Genomic DNA, 13,908 nt, shown 5'->3' with positions numbered 1-13,908 from the left:
TTGACTGCTGCAGCTGTTAAACCTGCAGGTGAACTTGTCAAAATAACCATATTTTGACAGGAGAGGGTCCTAGTTTTAATTAAAGTCAGTTAGTTTGGCTGACAGAGTGCAACATTTACATGCATCATATATAGTATATATACTACATACTGTACACTGAGTGCAAATTTCTTTATCAGTCAGGAGGCAAAAACTTTGTTTAGAATGCCCCACTTGTTGTATCTGACCTCTGTTCATCACAGGCACATTGAAGTCACACTAAGGTCCCAGTCAACTGATAATGGTGACTTGATTGTCGCTTTACTTTTTCTTGGTGCTTTTTGCCCAAGACCTTTAACAACTAATTTTCTTCTGTTTGGATTTCAATAATTTTTGTGTCATTTTTCTTATTACATTTTTTGATGTATAAAATTTGATTTTGGGATTTTTAATGTGTTCTGTGTTTACTTTTTAATTGTTTTGCTACTGCTACATAGGTCGCACACTTTTCTTAAGTTAAGCTTGTCTGCTTCATACCATAGCTCGAAGGATTGAGCCCAGGTTTAAATTACTGAAAGTGTGTGTTTAATTTAAGAACTTGGTGAGATTATTCCTTGTGGTGGATTCACGTCCACCCCAATTAATTACCCACTTTTAATTATGATATGGTACAGCTGCTGCACAATGACCTGTTTTCATTTAGGGCGATCAGTTTATTTTAAGAACCATCTAAAGACAGCATTACGTCTAAAAACATATCCTTGTTCTATGTAATATACCACAATCTAGCACTTTTGTCCAGTGCTTTGAAGATATCCAGGTAGTAAGTAAGCAGCAGAATAGCAAAAAAATCAATTTACAATACTTACAATGTAGTAGATGAACAATATTTTCTCTTAGCACTCCATAAAAGATGAATGCACTTATGAAAATAGTTACATATTTTTTAATGGTATCAAATGCCAAAGTCCCTGGTTTGAAAGAAGAAACTGTCAATAGAACATTAAACTACTTTTCTAATATGTTATCTATGATGTTTCACTACTGGAGATTGCTGAGCTAAATTGAGTACCATCAGAAATTAGTGAGAGCTCTTCCTCTGAATTTGTTATTACATTTTTATGTTCTAATGGTAATGATGATTTCTTAATCTGTTATAAACACAATCGCACTAATCAATAAATAAGCCAATCTGCATGATAGGCTGATAAATGTGTTTCATGCATCTCTGCTATTTCATGGCTCTTTACTTAGAAATCTCTCAAATCAGAATTGAGGTAAATCTCATAAGGTATTAGGTTTGCCTTCAAGAGCGTCCAACAATCACATTTTGGTGGTAGAGATGGCATGTTTATTATGTGAGTTCCTATTGTGTGATGGTCCTTGACTTTGATGTTCTAGACAGTGACACCGTATCTAATGTGAGATGTAGACCAGGCAGTCTGATGCAGGTACACTGACATTCCTAACTCAGTCATTTGTGATTTGTTGTGAAATCTATTGAAGGCCACAAAATATGTCAGAAGATAGCTTGTTTCAGCAGAGTAGAGACTGAAAAAGTTATTTATGATGTATAGAGTTCTTTTAGCTTTTTTATCAGTCTTTATGAAGGGGAATATGAAACATAGTTCTAATTTGACTGGGTTTTTTCTGTTCTTTGTCTTGCAGCAAATCTCAATCCCTGACAAATGCCTTTGGATTTGGCGACTCCTCCTTTTTCCGCTCAAGCGTGAACGAAGATGATAGCAAGGCTGAAACAATCCGAAATTTGAGAAAATCATTTGCCAGCCTCTTTTCAGACTAGGTTTTAAGACTATCAGCTAGATCTGCTCTTAACACAACACATAGTAGAATAAGAAACCAGTGTTTATTTCATGTCCTGTGGCCCTTTTGTAACCATTCGTTTTGTGCTGCTTTGTTGAGAAGCAATATAGTACTGCTGATAAGGACTCTGTCATGGTAAAACATCTGGTTACTCAGGATAAAGAGGGTAGCACTGCCATCACTTCGGCATCTTCAGCTTGGTAGGCGAGGGCAGGGAGGCCGGGTGTGGGAGACAAGGTGGGTTGGATGGTAGAAAGGGAAGGGGCGGGTCTGACTGTGAAATTGTGGCCTTAAGGTGTGTCCTCTACATTTCTTTGTAAATATTTGTGGTAAAAAATATTGATGATGTTTCCCTGCTTTCTTTAATAATTGTGATTGCATTCCAATGTTATATTTAGTTTTAAAAATGTGTTAATCTAAACTAATGGCATTCTTCCAGTCCCTACACTTATGCCTTTCAAAATAGTTCTCACGCTGAACATAGTAAGTCCTTGATTTTCGGTATTTGTTAGCACAGTACCTTCCAGTCTGTTTTGAGCAGATTCAATGATGCACTGCTCAGCAAGAAAACACCACCTTCCTTAAGCATTTCACCCTTTTCAATACATTACAAGTGTTGAAAATACATTATAGTACTTATAAAAAATTTTAGGAAGAAAATGTTCACCAAATGCATCCTGAAATTATCTATTTTATATTTTATTTAGCTTCCTTATGACGTGAATCACACATGTCCATGGACAACATGAAATAGAATAAATTCAAACATTCCTACGCTCTAAATACTTTTGCAATGAAAGATAGTCTGAGAAAGACATACAGACAATGGCTCACTAATGACATATAAGACCAAAGTAAGCATATTCGGACTCCAAACCTGCAACAAGCTATAGCTACATTGTAAAAGTTATATTTAGGCAGGGAATCAACATAGGCCCCTGAAGCCCCTGCCGTGTGGGAAGGCAGCCCTTTTTAGTGGTCCCAAGCCCTTTAAAGGTGCCTCGTTCAGCCCAAGGACAAATAATATATGTATTGCCCTCACCAAATGCTGCGTTAGGGCCCCATTATTTCGCACTACACTGCTGCATGGAGGAACAATAGTATTGCAGTACCTCAAAGGACTGTATATTCATGACTGATGTGCAATGTTAATCAATCATTCTGGGAAGGCCAACAATGGTCTTGTCAATTCTTAGGCTACCCTGCAGGGAGAAAAAAAAATAGCTTGGAAAAAAATTATTCCATAAAAGAAAATAAGAGATCCATAGTGGACGTTATTAGTCTAACATCAGCAGCAAAATTTAAATAAATCCAGGAATCATGAACCTCAAGTGCCTGTGTTCCAATATTGAGGATGCTCACACCTAGGGCCTCATTAATAGTTTGGTGAATGGAAAACTCTGTCCGCCAAACTCCTGACAGTGTGGCTGTCACCTACGCAGCCACCCCCCCTCCACAGTCATTAAGAGTTTCCCGCTAGGTCGGCAGGCAGAAACCTATGTTTCCTCCCACTGGCCTAGCAGGAAACAGGCAACAGCATTGTCTCCAGTTTGTAATTGGTTGCAATGGTGTAGCCTATATGCACCAGGACCCTCGCCTGTAAGTCAGACAGTGAACATTGCGAGGGTGCTGGGCAGGGGGGTCCTGACCTGCCCATGCCAAGCTCATGGGCAGTGCAGGGGCCCCCCTGCACCTGTCCTCTGCCAGCGTTGTCATGGCGGTGTTACTGCTATGGAAAGGTTGGCGGAGAATGAGGTCCGCTAATACGCCTGCTGCCCTGGTGTATTAGGATCTCCGCCACTGCCAGACCGCCTGGATCCAAGATCCTGGCGGTTCCCTGGCCGTCAGACTTCCAGGGTTGTTATGTGGCGGTCGGACTGCTACATCCGCAGCAGTCCAGACCCCGACCGCAAGAGTGGTGACCGTAAGACTGCAACACTTGTAATGAGGGCCTTAGTGCCTGATGGGAGAGCCAATTTTATCTTCCACCGTTTAGTTTTCAAAGAACCTTAGGACAAGAAGAAATTGTGATTTTTGGGGTGTTTATTTGTTTCTACTTATAAATTCTCCCCAGAAGGCATGCAGCTTGACATTCCACCTGAGCATTACAATGTTAAATATGTAATTTGGGGAAATTGCACTTCAATCTTACTACTAGCCCTCTGGGTGATTGCCATTATTTGTTCTGACTATGGCATAGCCAAAAGGAATATTAACACAGTTCCTCAATTGGTAATGGTTTTCATGTGTTTAGAAACCTAATGGAAATATTGAAGAGACAGCAATGGTTTACATCTTTGTCCTCTTATCTCTAAGATTTCTAGGAGAAATAAAGTGCAATTTATTGTAAATTACTATACAGTGGACCCCTCCATAAGTCGTAATCCACTATTAAGAAACTGCATTTTTAAAGTCCCTCGACATCTGGTTTAAAATCTGAAGCTTTTTTTCTGAATAGCGAGTTCATCGTTAGTCAAGGGGGGAATTATTAAATAAAGATCTTTCTTTTTTCTTTTGTGATAGGAGCGGTGCCAAAGTAAATGCCATCTCTGAAAATATGCCAGAGCAAATCAAACTCTAACTTGTGGATACACCACATATTTAATGTAATTCTAGATCATTAAAACCAACATTGCAATTGATGTGGATGCAATAGTTTAATTTTTGGCACAGGTATAAAAAGAACACAAATACAGGTGTGGCAAATATATACAAGGGTGATATGTACAGTGAAACAATGATGGCATTCTCCTCAAGTGAGTGGACTGTGCCAGTGATTATTTACAATAGTGAAAAACATGTGTTTTCTAAATTTGCTGGCTTCTTCAATATTATTAGATAGAAAGTTGCCTCTGTAATTGTCTCAGACGTTGTCCTGATGAAGAATAACCTCGGTATGTCCTCAATTATAAGGATTTTGGACCGATATGGACACATATTGTCTCAACTCTGGACAAGAAAAGGCAAAAAATACACTTTCTCTCACTGATACTGATGTATCTTTACATTGAATGCAGTACAGTGAAATGCAGCTTTCACTGACCAAGAAATGCAAATCACTGTCAAACAGCTTTGTAACATAACACTGATAGAAAGCTTCTAAGTTGTTTATTTTCCATCAAAATATAGGTGGTACATTCCTCTGCTTGACTATAACGAAACATTTGGCGTGACTGGCGAATACATGGCATGGATTACAACAATAAAATCAATCAACTGAGTATTTAAACATAGAGTTAATTAATGTCAAAAGACGACCACAACAGCAATTAATTATGAATATTTTTTAATTCATGTTTAAAACCTCCTTTATAATTCTTCAAAATTCTAATTTCATTTTCATGGATATTTCAACCTGAACACTCCAGTACTTTCTCCGACTTATTTATTACTTCATCTATTGACTAGCAGACGTTTTAATGATGAAAGAAAACTTTAATACTGGACAGACAATGGCAGTATAAGTTCCGCAAATCAGTAATGCATAAAGGAAAAATCAATATGGGGAAAATGCCCCACATGCACCATGGCCTTTTGTGCTTTGCCTGCGAGTTAGATTGTTATATAGCAAAAGATTCTTCATTGTGCATTAATCTTCAGACGTGACACAATGAGTACACTTTGGGTGTTTCTTACATTTGACAGTTTGGCAGTGACTTTGAATTGTAGGCATGTTCTCTGTTTCTATGGAAGATGTCCTTAGCCTCCATTGTGTATGAAGAGTGGATCAGGAAGAAATAAACAAAGCCCTGATCTTGTCGGTATTATAGCGGAGGTGAAACACTGAAGAGTAGTCATGGTCCATACTCCATAGAAGGGCAGGAAGGTGGCACAATGCTTGAAGGCCAGGGTCGTTACTTTATTAGAAGGAAAGATAGTGAGGCATTGAAAAGTGCCCAAGGTCCCTACTATGGTGGACGGCAAGTGGTACTATACCTTTTATGTGGGGAAAGGAAACAGAGAAGTGTGGCCTTCATCACTCCTTAATTTGTACCACGCGGAAGTCACACCATTAAGGGAGACCATGGTCATAACTGTTTCGGGAGGCAGGAAAGTGACACATTGAAGAGGGACATGGTCCCACTATGTCTGAAGGCTGGGAAGTAACATAAATTAAATCGGAGACAGCTCCTACATTATCAGACGACTCGGAAGTAGCACAGTTAAGTGGGACAACTGACATTTCTCTATTGGGAAGACGTGAAATGAAACAAGGAAGGACGGTGATAGCCCATGTAATATCGGATACTAGGCACTTGACACAATTCCAGTTGATCATGGTCAGCACTTTGCTGAAAGGCAGATAAGTGGCACAATTATGTTGTCGCACACCTTCCTTTAGAGCCGGGTAATTTAGAGACACAGTGGATGATAGCCATAGTCCCCACCCTTTCAGAAGATGAGACAATGAAATTTGTTTTCAAGGCAAGGAAGTAGCACAATACGTGGTTTCCATGCTCTTCAATATTACCTGTCAGATAATTAAACCAAAACTCGGCCTTAACTTTTGACAATCTTGCTTGTGTCTGAACTTCCACCATTCTCTGTACCTTTGTGCACTTAATCCATGTAAAACAATGTCACCCTTCGTAAATTCATTGTCAGAAACTATTGTATTTTCTCATGTATCGATGAAACGTGTCTGTTTTTGACGACTTCTAAAATTTGGTCTTCTGTTATTCTGTAAGTGATATGCATGGCCTTTTATTGCCAAATGTATGTTTTTGGACCCTCCGCTAATAAATACCAAGTGCATGTTCTTGACTAAGAGCAATCTCCTACCAAATTGCTTTCTATATAGCTTTAGATAATTCATCATGTTCTGTTAATACTTTTTCTTTCCTATTATTGTTATTCATACACCCCAGCTTAAGTATCAAAATGGGACCTCAATGACTGTCTGCGTGAACATGTTTTTTTGTCTCCATTTTTCTTTGCAGAACATGTAACAGGCCTATTAACAATGATTATCAATACTAAACTAGGTAAATCATAAAGGCTCATCTGTGAGGTTTGAGGGTATGGCCAACAGCAGTGGTATTGATGTTACATGTGTAGCAGAATAATCTGAATGTATTAAGGAATCATGTGTCATTCGAATAATTAGGAAGGCAAATGAATGTGAAAAGATAATATGACTTCTGCTTTCCTGGAAAACTGGGTGTATTAACACTGAGTCAGTTGTGATTAGGCAGACCAGAAATCCACATGAAAATTCTACTCTACCCATGTTCTACTAAGAGCCTAAAAATGACTTCAGGATATAAAGGCCCTTAACATGCAATACTGATGAAACAGTGGCTTAACACAATGATGGGCAGCTCTTGAAATGTCAACGCGTAATGTGTGTAGCAAAATACTACACCAATTGGATTAAAAGTGCTGAAAAAAGACAAAACGTAGCAGAGGTAGGTGCAAATAGGAAAGTGTTAGGCGCACAATCAACAGGCTGTATCTTTTTTGTTTCAGGGGTTTATTTAAAACACATCAAAACAATAATTTAGCATCAAAACAATAATTTAGCATCAATAAATATGTACATCCCCATCTGTAATATTGGTGAGTCTTAGGCTTCATTTTCTTTGTAATTCCTGATGTCCCCACTTTTGATTCAGAAGGTGTTGCTTGGACACCACTACTCTGCTACTACTGGTCCTGATCCCAGCCTCACCCTGCTGGCTTTTACTTGCTCTCTTTCGCTCACAATGCTTGGCCTCGTTTTCTGACACTTTTTAGGCCGGGCATAGCAGCGCACAAGTGCTGCTTTTCCGATTGTTGCTACCTATGTGGGCTTTAAACCATGCCCCCTTGTACCCATCACTTTCAATCGTTCATGGGCTTGCCTTTCAAAAATCCTTTGATGACATTGGTAAATGCTTTACGTTTGTCCTTCCTTGGAGCACTTCTGTTACCGCCTTCACAATCGCCCCTGTTATGTGGATAATTGCACTTTTGCCAATAAGTTTGAATGCGAGCGAACTGCTTTTTCTTTTTGTCCCTCTCCTTGGTTCTCATGCTTATGGCGGCCATGGCAGTTTGAATCTGATTGCTTATGTCTAGTGTTTTACTTTTTCATTTTCAATTTATGTGGCAAGAAAAGTCCACCTAGGAATTTACAACGCTAATAGCTCTAACTCGAGCAAACACAAGATCCATTGCATTGCAAATGCTTGTTCTTTCTTTTTCTCTGTGCTGTTGAGCCCTTTTCCTCTCACACTGCCCCACTGTTCTTACATTGTCTGCCTTTGCACTGTCTTTCTCCCCTACACTTGTGGCCTCTTCCTTGCCTCTCTTTGTAACATGTTTCTGCTTTTGTTTCCTCCATTTTGCCTCTTTTCCTTCGTGTTTCTTTGCTTCTTTTGCCTTCTTTGACTTTCAGGTGCTGCTTCCTGCCCTGTTGGTCTCTCACCTGCTCCTCCTTCATGTAACCACCTCCTGTATCTCTCCTAACATCACTCACATCTGCCCACCGCCCCCAGGTTCTCCTTCTCTTCCCACCCCTTCTTAATGGAGGCTGCACCGCTGACCGGCTGTTGAGAAGATGTTGTCTGACCCTGCCTGACTGACTTACCTGATTGCCTCAATTAGGCCCCCGTCTCTGCTGATGCATGTCTTGGAGTTCAGCCTCACTCTGTCCACTTTTCACTTGCTCTCTTTCTATCACACCTTTCTGTCTCTCTTTTTGCCACTTTTTCTTTCTTTTTCTATGTGCATTTTATCACTTATTTGCTCCTTTGCCTCGCTCTTCTCACTCTGTCAGCTTTCACTCTCTCTCTTTCTCTCACACCTCAATTGTTACCACTTTTTCTGCTTTCCTTCACTTTGTTTGCTCCACTTTGCCACTTTTCTGGTGTTTATTTGCCACTTTTGCCTGGTCTGGCTTTCATTTTCTACTTTCCTGCCTTGTTGCCTATTTTGTGCTGCAATCTCACCTTCTTTTTTTCACCAACACTTCCTGTGAGTCTCCTGCCACTAACCCGGGCATCACCCAGGCCCAACCATCATCTCCAGGTTCTCCTCACCCTCACACACCTTCTTAATGGAAGCTGCAGTGCAGACGTTCAGCTGATGTGCGCTGAGGGCCCACTGCTCGCACACTGAAGGCATGCCAAAGGCAATCCTGTCAGTGTCCATCTGCTCCTGACCACCACCAGTACCAGGGCCTTTGGTCCTATGCCACACCAGCATAGTCCAAGACATGTCTCCCTGTATTGCTGCTCAGCCACTTTATAACACTGAAGTAGTTTTCTCTTGTTCCAACTGCAGCTTCTCCGCAAACCTCACTACCCTGTCACTGCACTTGCAATACCGCTCCCAGCAATACAGATAGTACCACAACAAACCTCAGTGACCTGCATCTGACTAGGCTCACACTTTCTCACTAACCATTCTTTCAAAATCTGGGACCTTCTTTACAATCTCTACCTGGACATACTCTTATTTAGAGACCTGGCTCAAACTCACATAAGCCCCTAATATAGCAATGTTCACTCCTGTGATATACCATCACCAGACAGGATAGGCCCAGTAACACAGAGGAGGAACGGCAGTTATCTTACAAGGAACACACCCATTGCACCCTGACCAAAGTTCGCACTGGTGACAAACTAGAACACCTGATATTCAGAATAAACATCTTCAACACCACTACCCCAGGAGTAGACATGCTGTAGCGACCACCTGGACCAAGAATTGAGTTTGGAAACTCTATTGCAAACATCATCAACCAACTTGTAATCAACTCCATCCTACTCGACCACTTGAATGTCCACCTTGAGGACCTCAATGACCTGAAAACCACCAACCTCCTAGACAGCCTGAACACTTTCAAACTGTCACAATGAGTGAAAGACTAAATCCACATCACCGGCCGTCAGCTAGGCCCCAACATTATCAACAATATCTTAGTCGAAAATGCCACCCTGCTCACCTGGGGTCACCATTCACTTCATGCTTCATGTCAACAAACATCAAAGAACTTCCCTCCGAAGACCACCTGCTGCAAATAGAACAATATATCCCAAGAAACATGGTCTACAGAACTGCATAAACAACTGCACCCGCTCTCCCCCCACCAAGGCAACTGTACCCGCTCCTTTGGCAACTTCAGTCTCTCGATCACCACTTGCGCAGATACCCTGGCATCTCTCAAAACCAAGACCGCAAATTGGACCATGTCACAAGCTACCTGGTCCAATGATACAGTGAAAGCCCTCAATGCACCGAGGGCCAGATTTAAGTAAAAGTGGTGCAGCGTGGTGCTGCGCCAAAATTGCCTGTGCCGCACTGCGTCACTTTAGAAACACAGGGTTGCATCATACTTAAGTGAATATGGTGCACCCCTGTGTTTCCCTCTGTGCTGGTGCTACATTTAGCTGCCAACGCCAATGCAGGCATCCTTGCACCATCGTGCAAGGATGTCTGCGTTTAGGGATGTGATTGTTTATGTGCGGGAAGGTGTCCCTTCCTGCACATTAACAATCACTAATGGCGCTTTGGCACTTTGCCAAAGCGTCATTTTTAAATGATTGTTTATGTGTGGGAAGGGACACCTTCCCGCACATAAACAATAATTTCTGCCATTTAACTTAATGGCACATTGTAAATGTGACGCAGTGCTTAGCGCCACAGGAGCGTCACAAAACATAACGCTCCTGTGGCACTAGAGGCCTATAAATACGGTCCGAGTGTCAATGGACACTCACACACTGCAACTGTGACAAAGAAACCTACAAATCAGTTCTCTGACAATGCCATCAACAGTTGATAGCCACCAAGTACTCATCCCTAACAAAATGAATGGATAACCACACACAGTGCAAGCAAACTCTTCTCCATCGTAAAGGAATTCAGTACACCCACCACCAACTCCTGCACCATTGCGCCTGACAGGATCTCTACTTTCAGCTCACAATTTTCCTCTGCAATTAATTAAGCACTATGTATGACAACTTTGCACCCCGATTGAATCCTTCCACCCCAGCTGCCCTTCCATGAGATAAAAACAGCTTTCCAGGAACCATCCTGACCTGTCGTCGCACCTTCATCCCCTCCAGATGCCCCATAGGATCCTTGCCACACACTCCTTTGCAAGCAGACTCCAGCCTATGTGCAGTGCAGTTACCCAAATCTTCAATGACTCCCTAACCCCAGCTACCTTCCTGGACCCCTAGAAACATGCCACTGTCTTTTCATTACTGAAGAAACCCACTGCAGACTCATTGTCTCAAGTCATCTTCAGACCCATCTCATTGCATCCATATCCAGCGATTGTCCTGAAGAAACTGAGCAACAAGAGACTAGCTAACCACATGGATAACAACTACCTCCTGACCCATCCCAATCAAGCTTTGGACCTAATCACAGCAATGAAATCTCCAACATCTTGTGAAGAACCTTCAGAATCAACATCATCTCATACAGCTACGACATGCCAATCATCCTATTTCTCTCCAAGGATACCGGTAACACCCAAGCAAAGTTAATGAAATATATGTTAAAAGTCGGCCTTTGGATGAGGGCCAATTGCCTCAAACTCCACTCAGACAGGATGGAGTTCGCACTCTTCAAGAAAGACTCAACTCTATGGTCCTCAGCCAGGTGGCCGTCAGAACTTGGACCCATTCCACCCCTTCTGGCCAGCCCAGGAACCTGGGAATCGTGGTTGACAACAAACGTTTGATGGCCAGCCTAGTCATCTCAGTTACTTACTCCAGCTTCCAGCATCCACACCCTCAAGAATATCTTCTGCTGGCTTCTGATTGATAGCCTCCAAAATTATCCAAGCACTCATCATCAGCAGGCTAGACTACGGAAACATACTCTATGTTGGAATCTCCACCCAACTCCCAAGCACTGCAGACCATTCAGCATGTAACAGTTAGACTCAGACTGAATCTTGCTCCACTCACCCACATCTTCCAAGACCTCAGAAACCTTCACTGGCTCCCTATACACAAATGTGCCCAGTTCAAATTATTCACACATGCAAAGCATTACTTAATTTAGGCCCTAGCTACCTGAACAACTCATATCAGTTTCCACTCACTTCCCAGACACCTCCACTCTGTAAACCTCCTGCTCACCACTGTCTCCCACAACTGAAAAGCCAGCAGCCATGCCTTCTCGTGCCTGGCTCCTAGAGACTGGAAGCATTCAACCTTCATATTAGAGCCACCTGCTCATACCTACAATTCAGAAAAAAAATGAAAATGTGCTTCTTCACAAAGGACTCAGGGCGGAAAGCAACCCCTCATCTCATCAGTGGCAGGATACCCTCCCGGTTTAGGTGTGCACTTTACAAGCACGCTTAACATAACATTATTGTCATCAACACTTAACAAGCTCTGACAAAGCTAATACGTTTTACGTTGTACAATCCATGCGCTCAGACAAACAACATCAATGACACAGATGATGCATGCATCCAAATATGTAGATCAACTTACCTAGAGACCAAACCACATACACCCACCCTTGAATGCAGAGCAGTAAACAAAGTTGCTCACATAAGCACCCATTCTCATAGTCTTGCAGCCATCTACAGAGAGGCCAAGAGACAATGGTTATGAAAATATGATTACTTGGGTAGCACTTAATGTGCCCTAATACCACCATAATGCACTAAATGTGAAAGATGAATCTAAACAAAAGAAAGAGAGAGAGAATAAGGATGGTGTCTAGCAAATGAGTGATCAGCACTAAAAAGAATGAGAAGTCAATAATAGGCATTTGTTGTGGTTGTGTAGGCATGTAGGAAGCCGGAAAAGAAAATTGGAGTGGAACGAAGGGAACAAGAGAGGGTCAGAGGAGCACACCAGGGATGGAAGAGGTACTGTTTGGGGAACCAGGGCCTGACAAAGTTATAAATGTAGACTATTAGAGAGATGCCAAAGCCAGGTACCCATGTACACAGGCTAATACATAGACTGACACACAACTGCAGTAAACTGAGAAACACCTATACAGTCCAAAACAACAATGATGCTCTTAGAAAGCATACATGAAGGCACCATCCGGGGGTAAGGGAGTGAACGAATAAAAAGTAGACGAGTGGATCAACTGATGTAGGATTCATCTCTCCCAATCTTTACATTGTTTGCAGATAAAATCCAATTAGAAGCAAAAGAAACGATTGTGTCAACACCAAATTAATCTTTAGCCTCCCCTTGGAGAAATCACTTAAACGGCGTGAGGAACACTTCAGCATCCATGCCCTTTCAGTTATTGCATTCTTTTAAACTGTCACCTATTGGTGACAATGCAGTTTCCTCTACATGCTTTTTTCATCCTTAGCCTCTTTGCTATATTCACAAATATGCTAAACCACCATTCAGTCGTTTGACGCACACAGGTTTGCCAGATTGCTCCATCTGCACCAAATTCCCGACGTCCAACCCTGGGCAATCACTTTGCAAATCATTGTTTCCAAATGCTTTGGTTAAATGAAGTAACCAACACTACAACTCTCAGGTTAAACTGTTTTGTTAAATAAAAAAGTAGGACCACAAACTTGGTGCCATCCCTATGTGCAGCGAGCTATTGCTTGTTTTCATATTCTTTCTTTCAAACAAATGTAATGCCTGCTTTATTATAACAAGATGAAAAAAAAAGCCACACATTTGAATTATTTTGCTGCGCTAAACATGTTGTTTATTATGTGTTTATTATGCTATTTTTTACTGCCCTGCTTCCACACTACTTAATCCATGTTGCCATTTGGCAACAAGAATAGTAACTGCTATACAAGTTCTTTTTGATTTCCTGTTAAGCTCAAATATGTGCATCTGTTTCTTGTTGACATTTGCTCCGGTGCAATAAATCATTGTAATACAGAAATGGATGTAACACACAGAACACTGCACCAAAAATGATGATGTTAACATCAGTACACACTAAACATTGTGCAGAAAATTATGAAAATATCAGTCGGGAATCAATAACCACCACAAAATTATTAGCACAAAAGTCACGTAAAGTACTCTCTGTACAAAAAACACTCTGGTCCATATTTATGGGCTTTTGGTGCAGGGCAGCAAGACACCTTGGTGCGCTGCCCTATGTCAAAAGGGAATGGCAGGAATGTGCCATGCCTATAGCATATGG

The 13,908-nt window shown here is 41.5% G+C and overlaps 1 protein-coding gene across 1 annotated transcript in view; it reads left to right on the top strand.

Moving 5' to 3' along the window:
• SYN2 (synapsin II) overlaps positions 1-7,348 on the top strand; it is a 1,016,740-nt gene extending 1,009,392 nt beyond the window's left edge. Inside the window, exon 13 of the mRNA XM_069206656.1 lies at positions 1,648-7,348. Within this exon, the coding sequence (XP_069062757.1) occupies positions 1,648-1,783 (136 nt within the window). The 3' untranslated portion in view covers positions 1,784-7,348. The remainder of the gene's footprint in view (positions 1-1,647) is intronic.
• The last annotated feature ends 6,560 nt before the right edge of the window (positions 7,349-13,908 follow it).

This window comes from Pleurodeles waltl, chromosome 9 (assembly GCF_031143425.1).
Source record: "Pleurodeles waltl isolate 20211129_DDA chromosome 9, aPleWal1.hap1.20221129, whole genome shotgun sequence".
Lineage (NCBI taxonomy): Eukaryota > Metazoa > Chordata > Amphibia > Caudata > Salamandridae > Pleurodeles > Pleurodeles waltl.
Note: the sequence above shows the minus strand (reverse complement) of the source record. Positions and strands in the feature narration are given on the sequence as shown.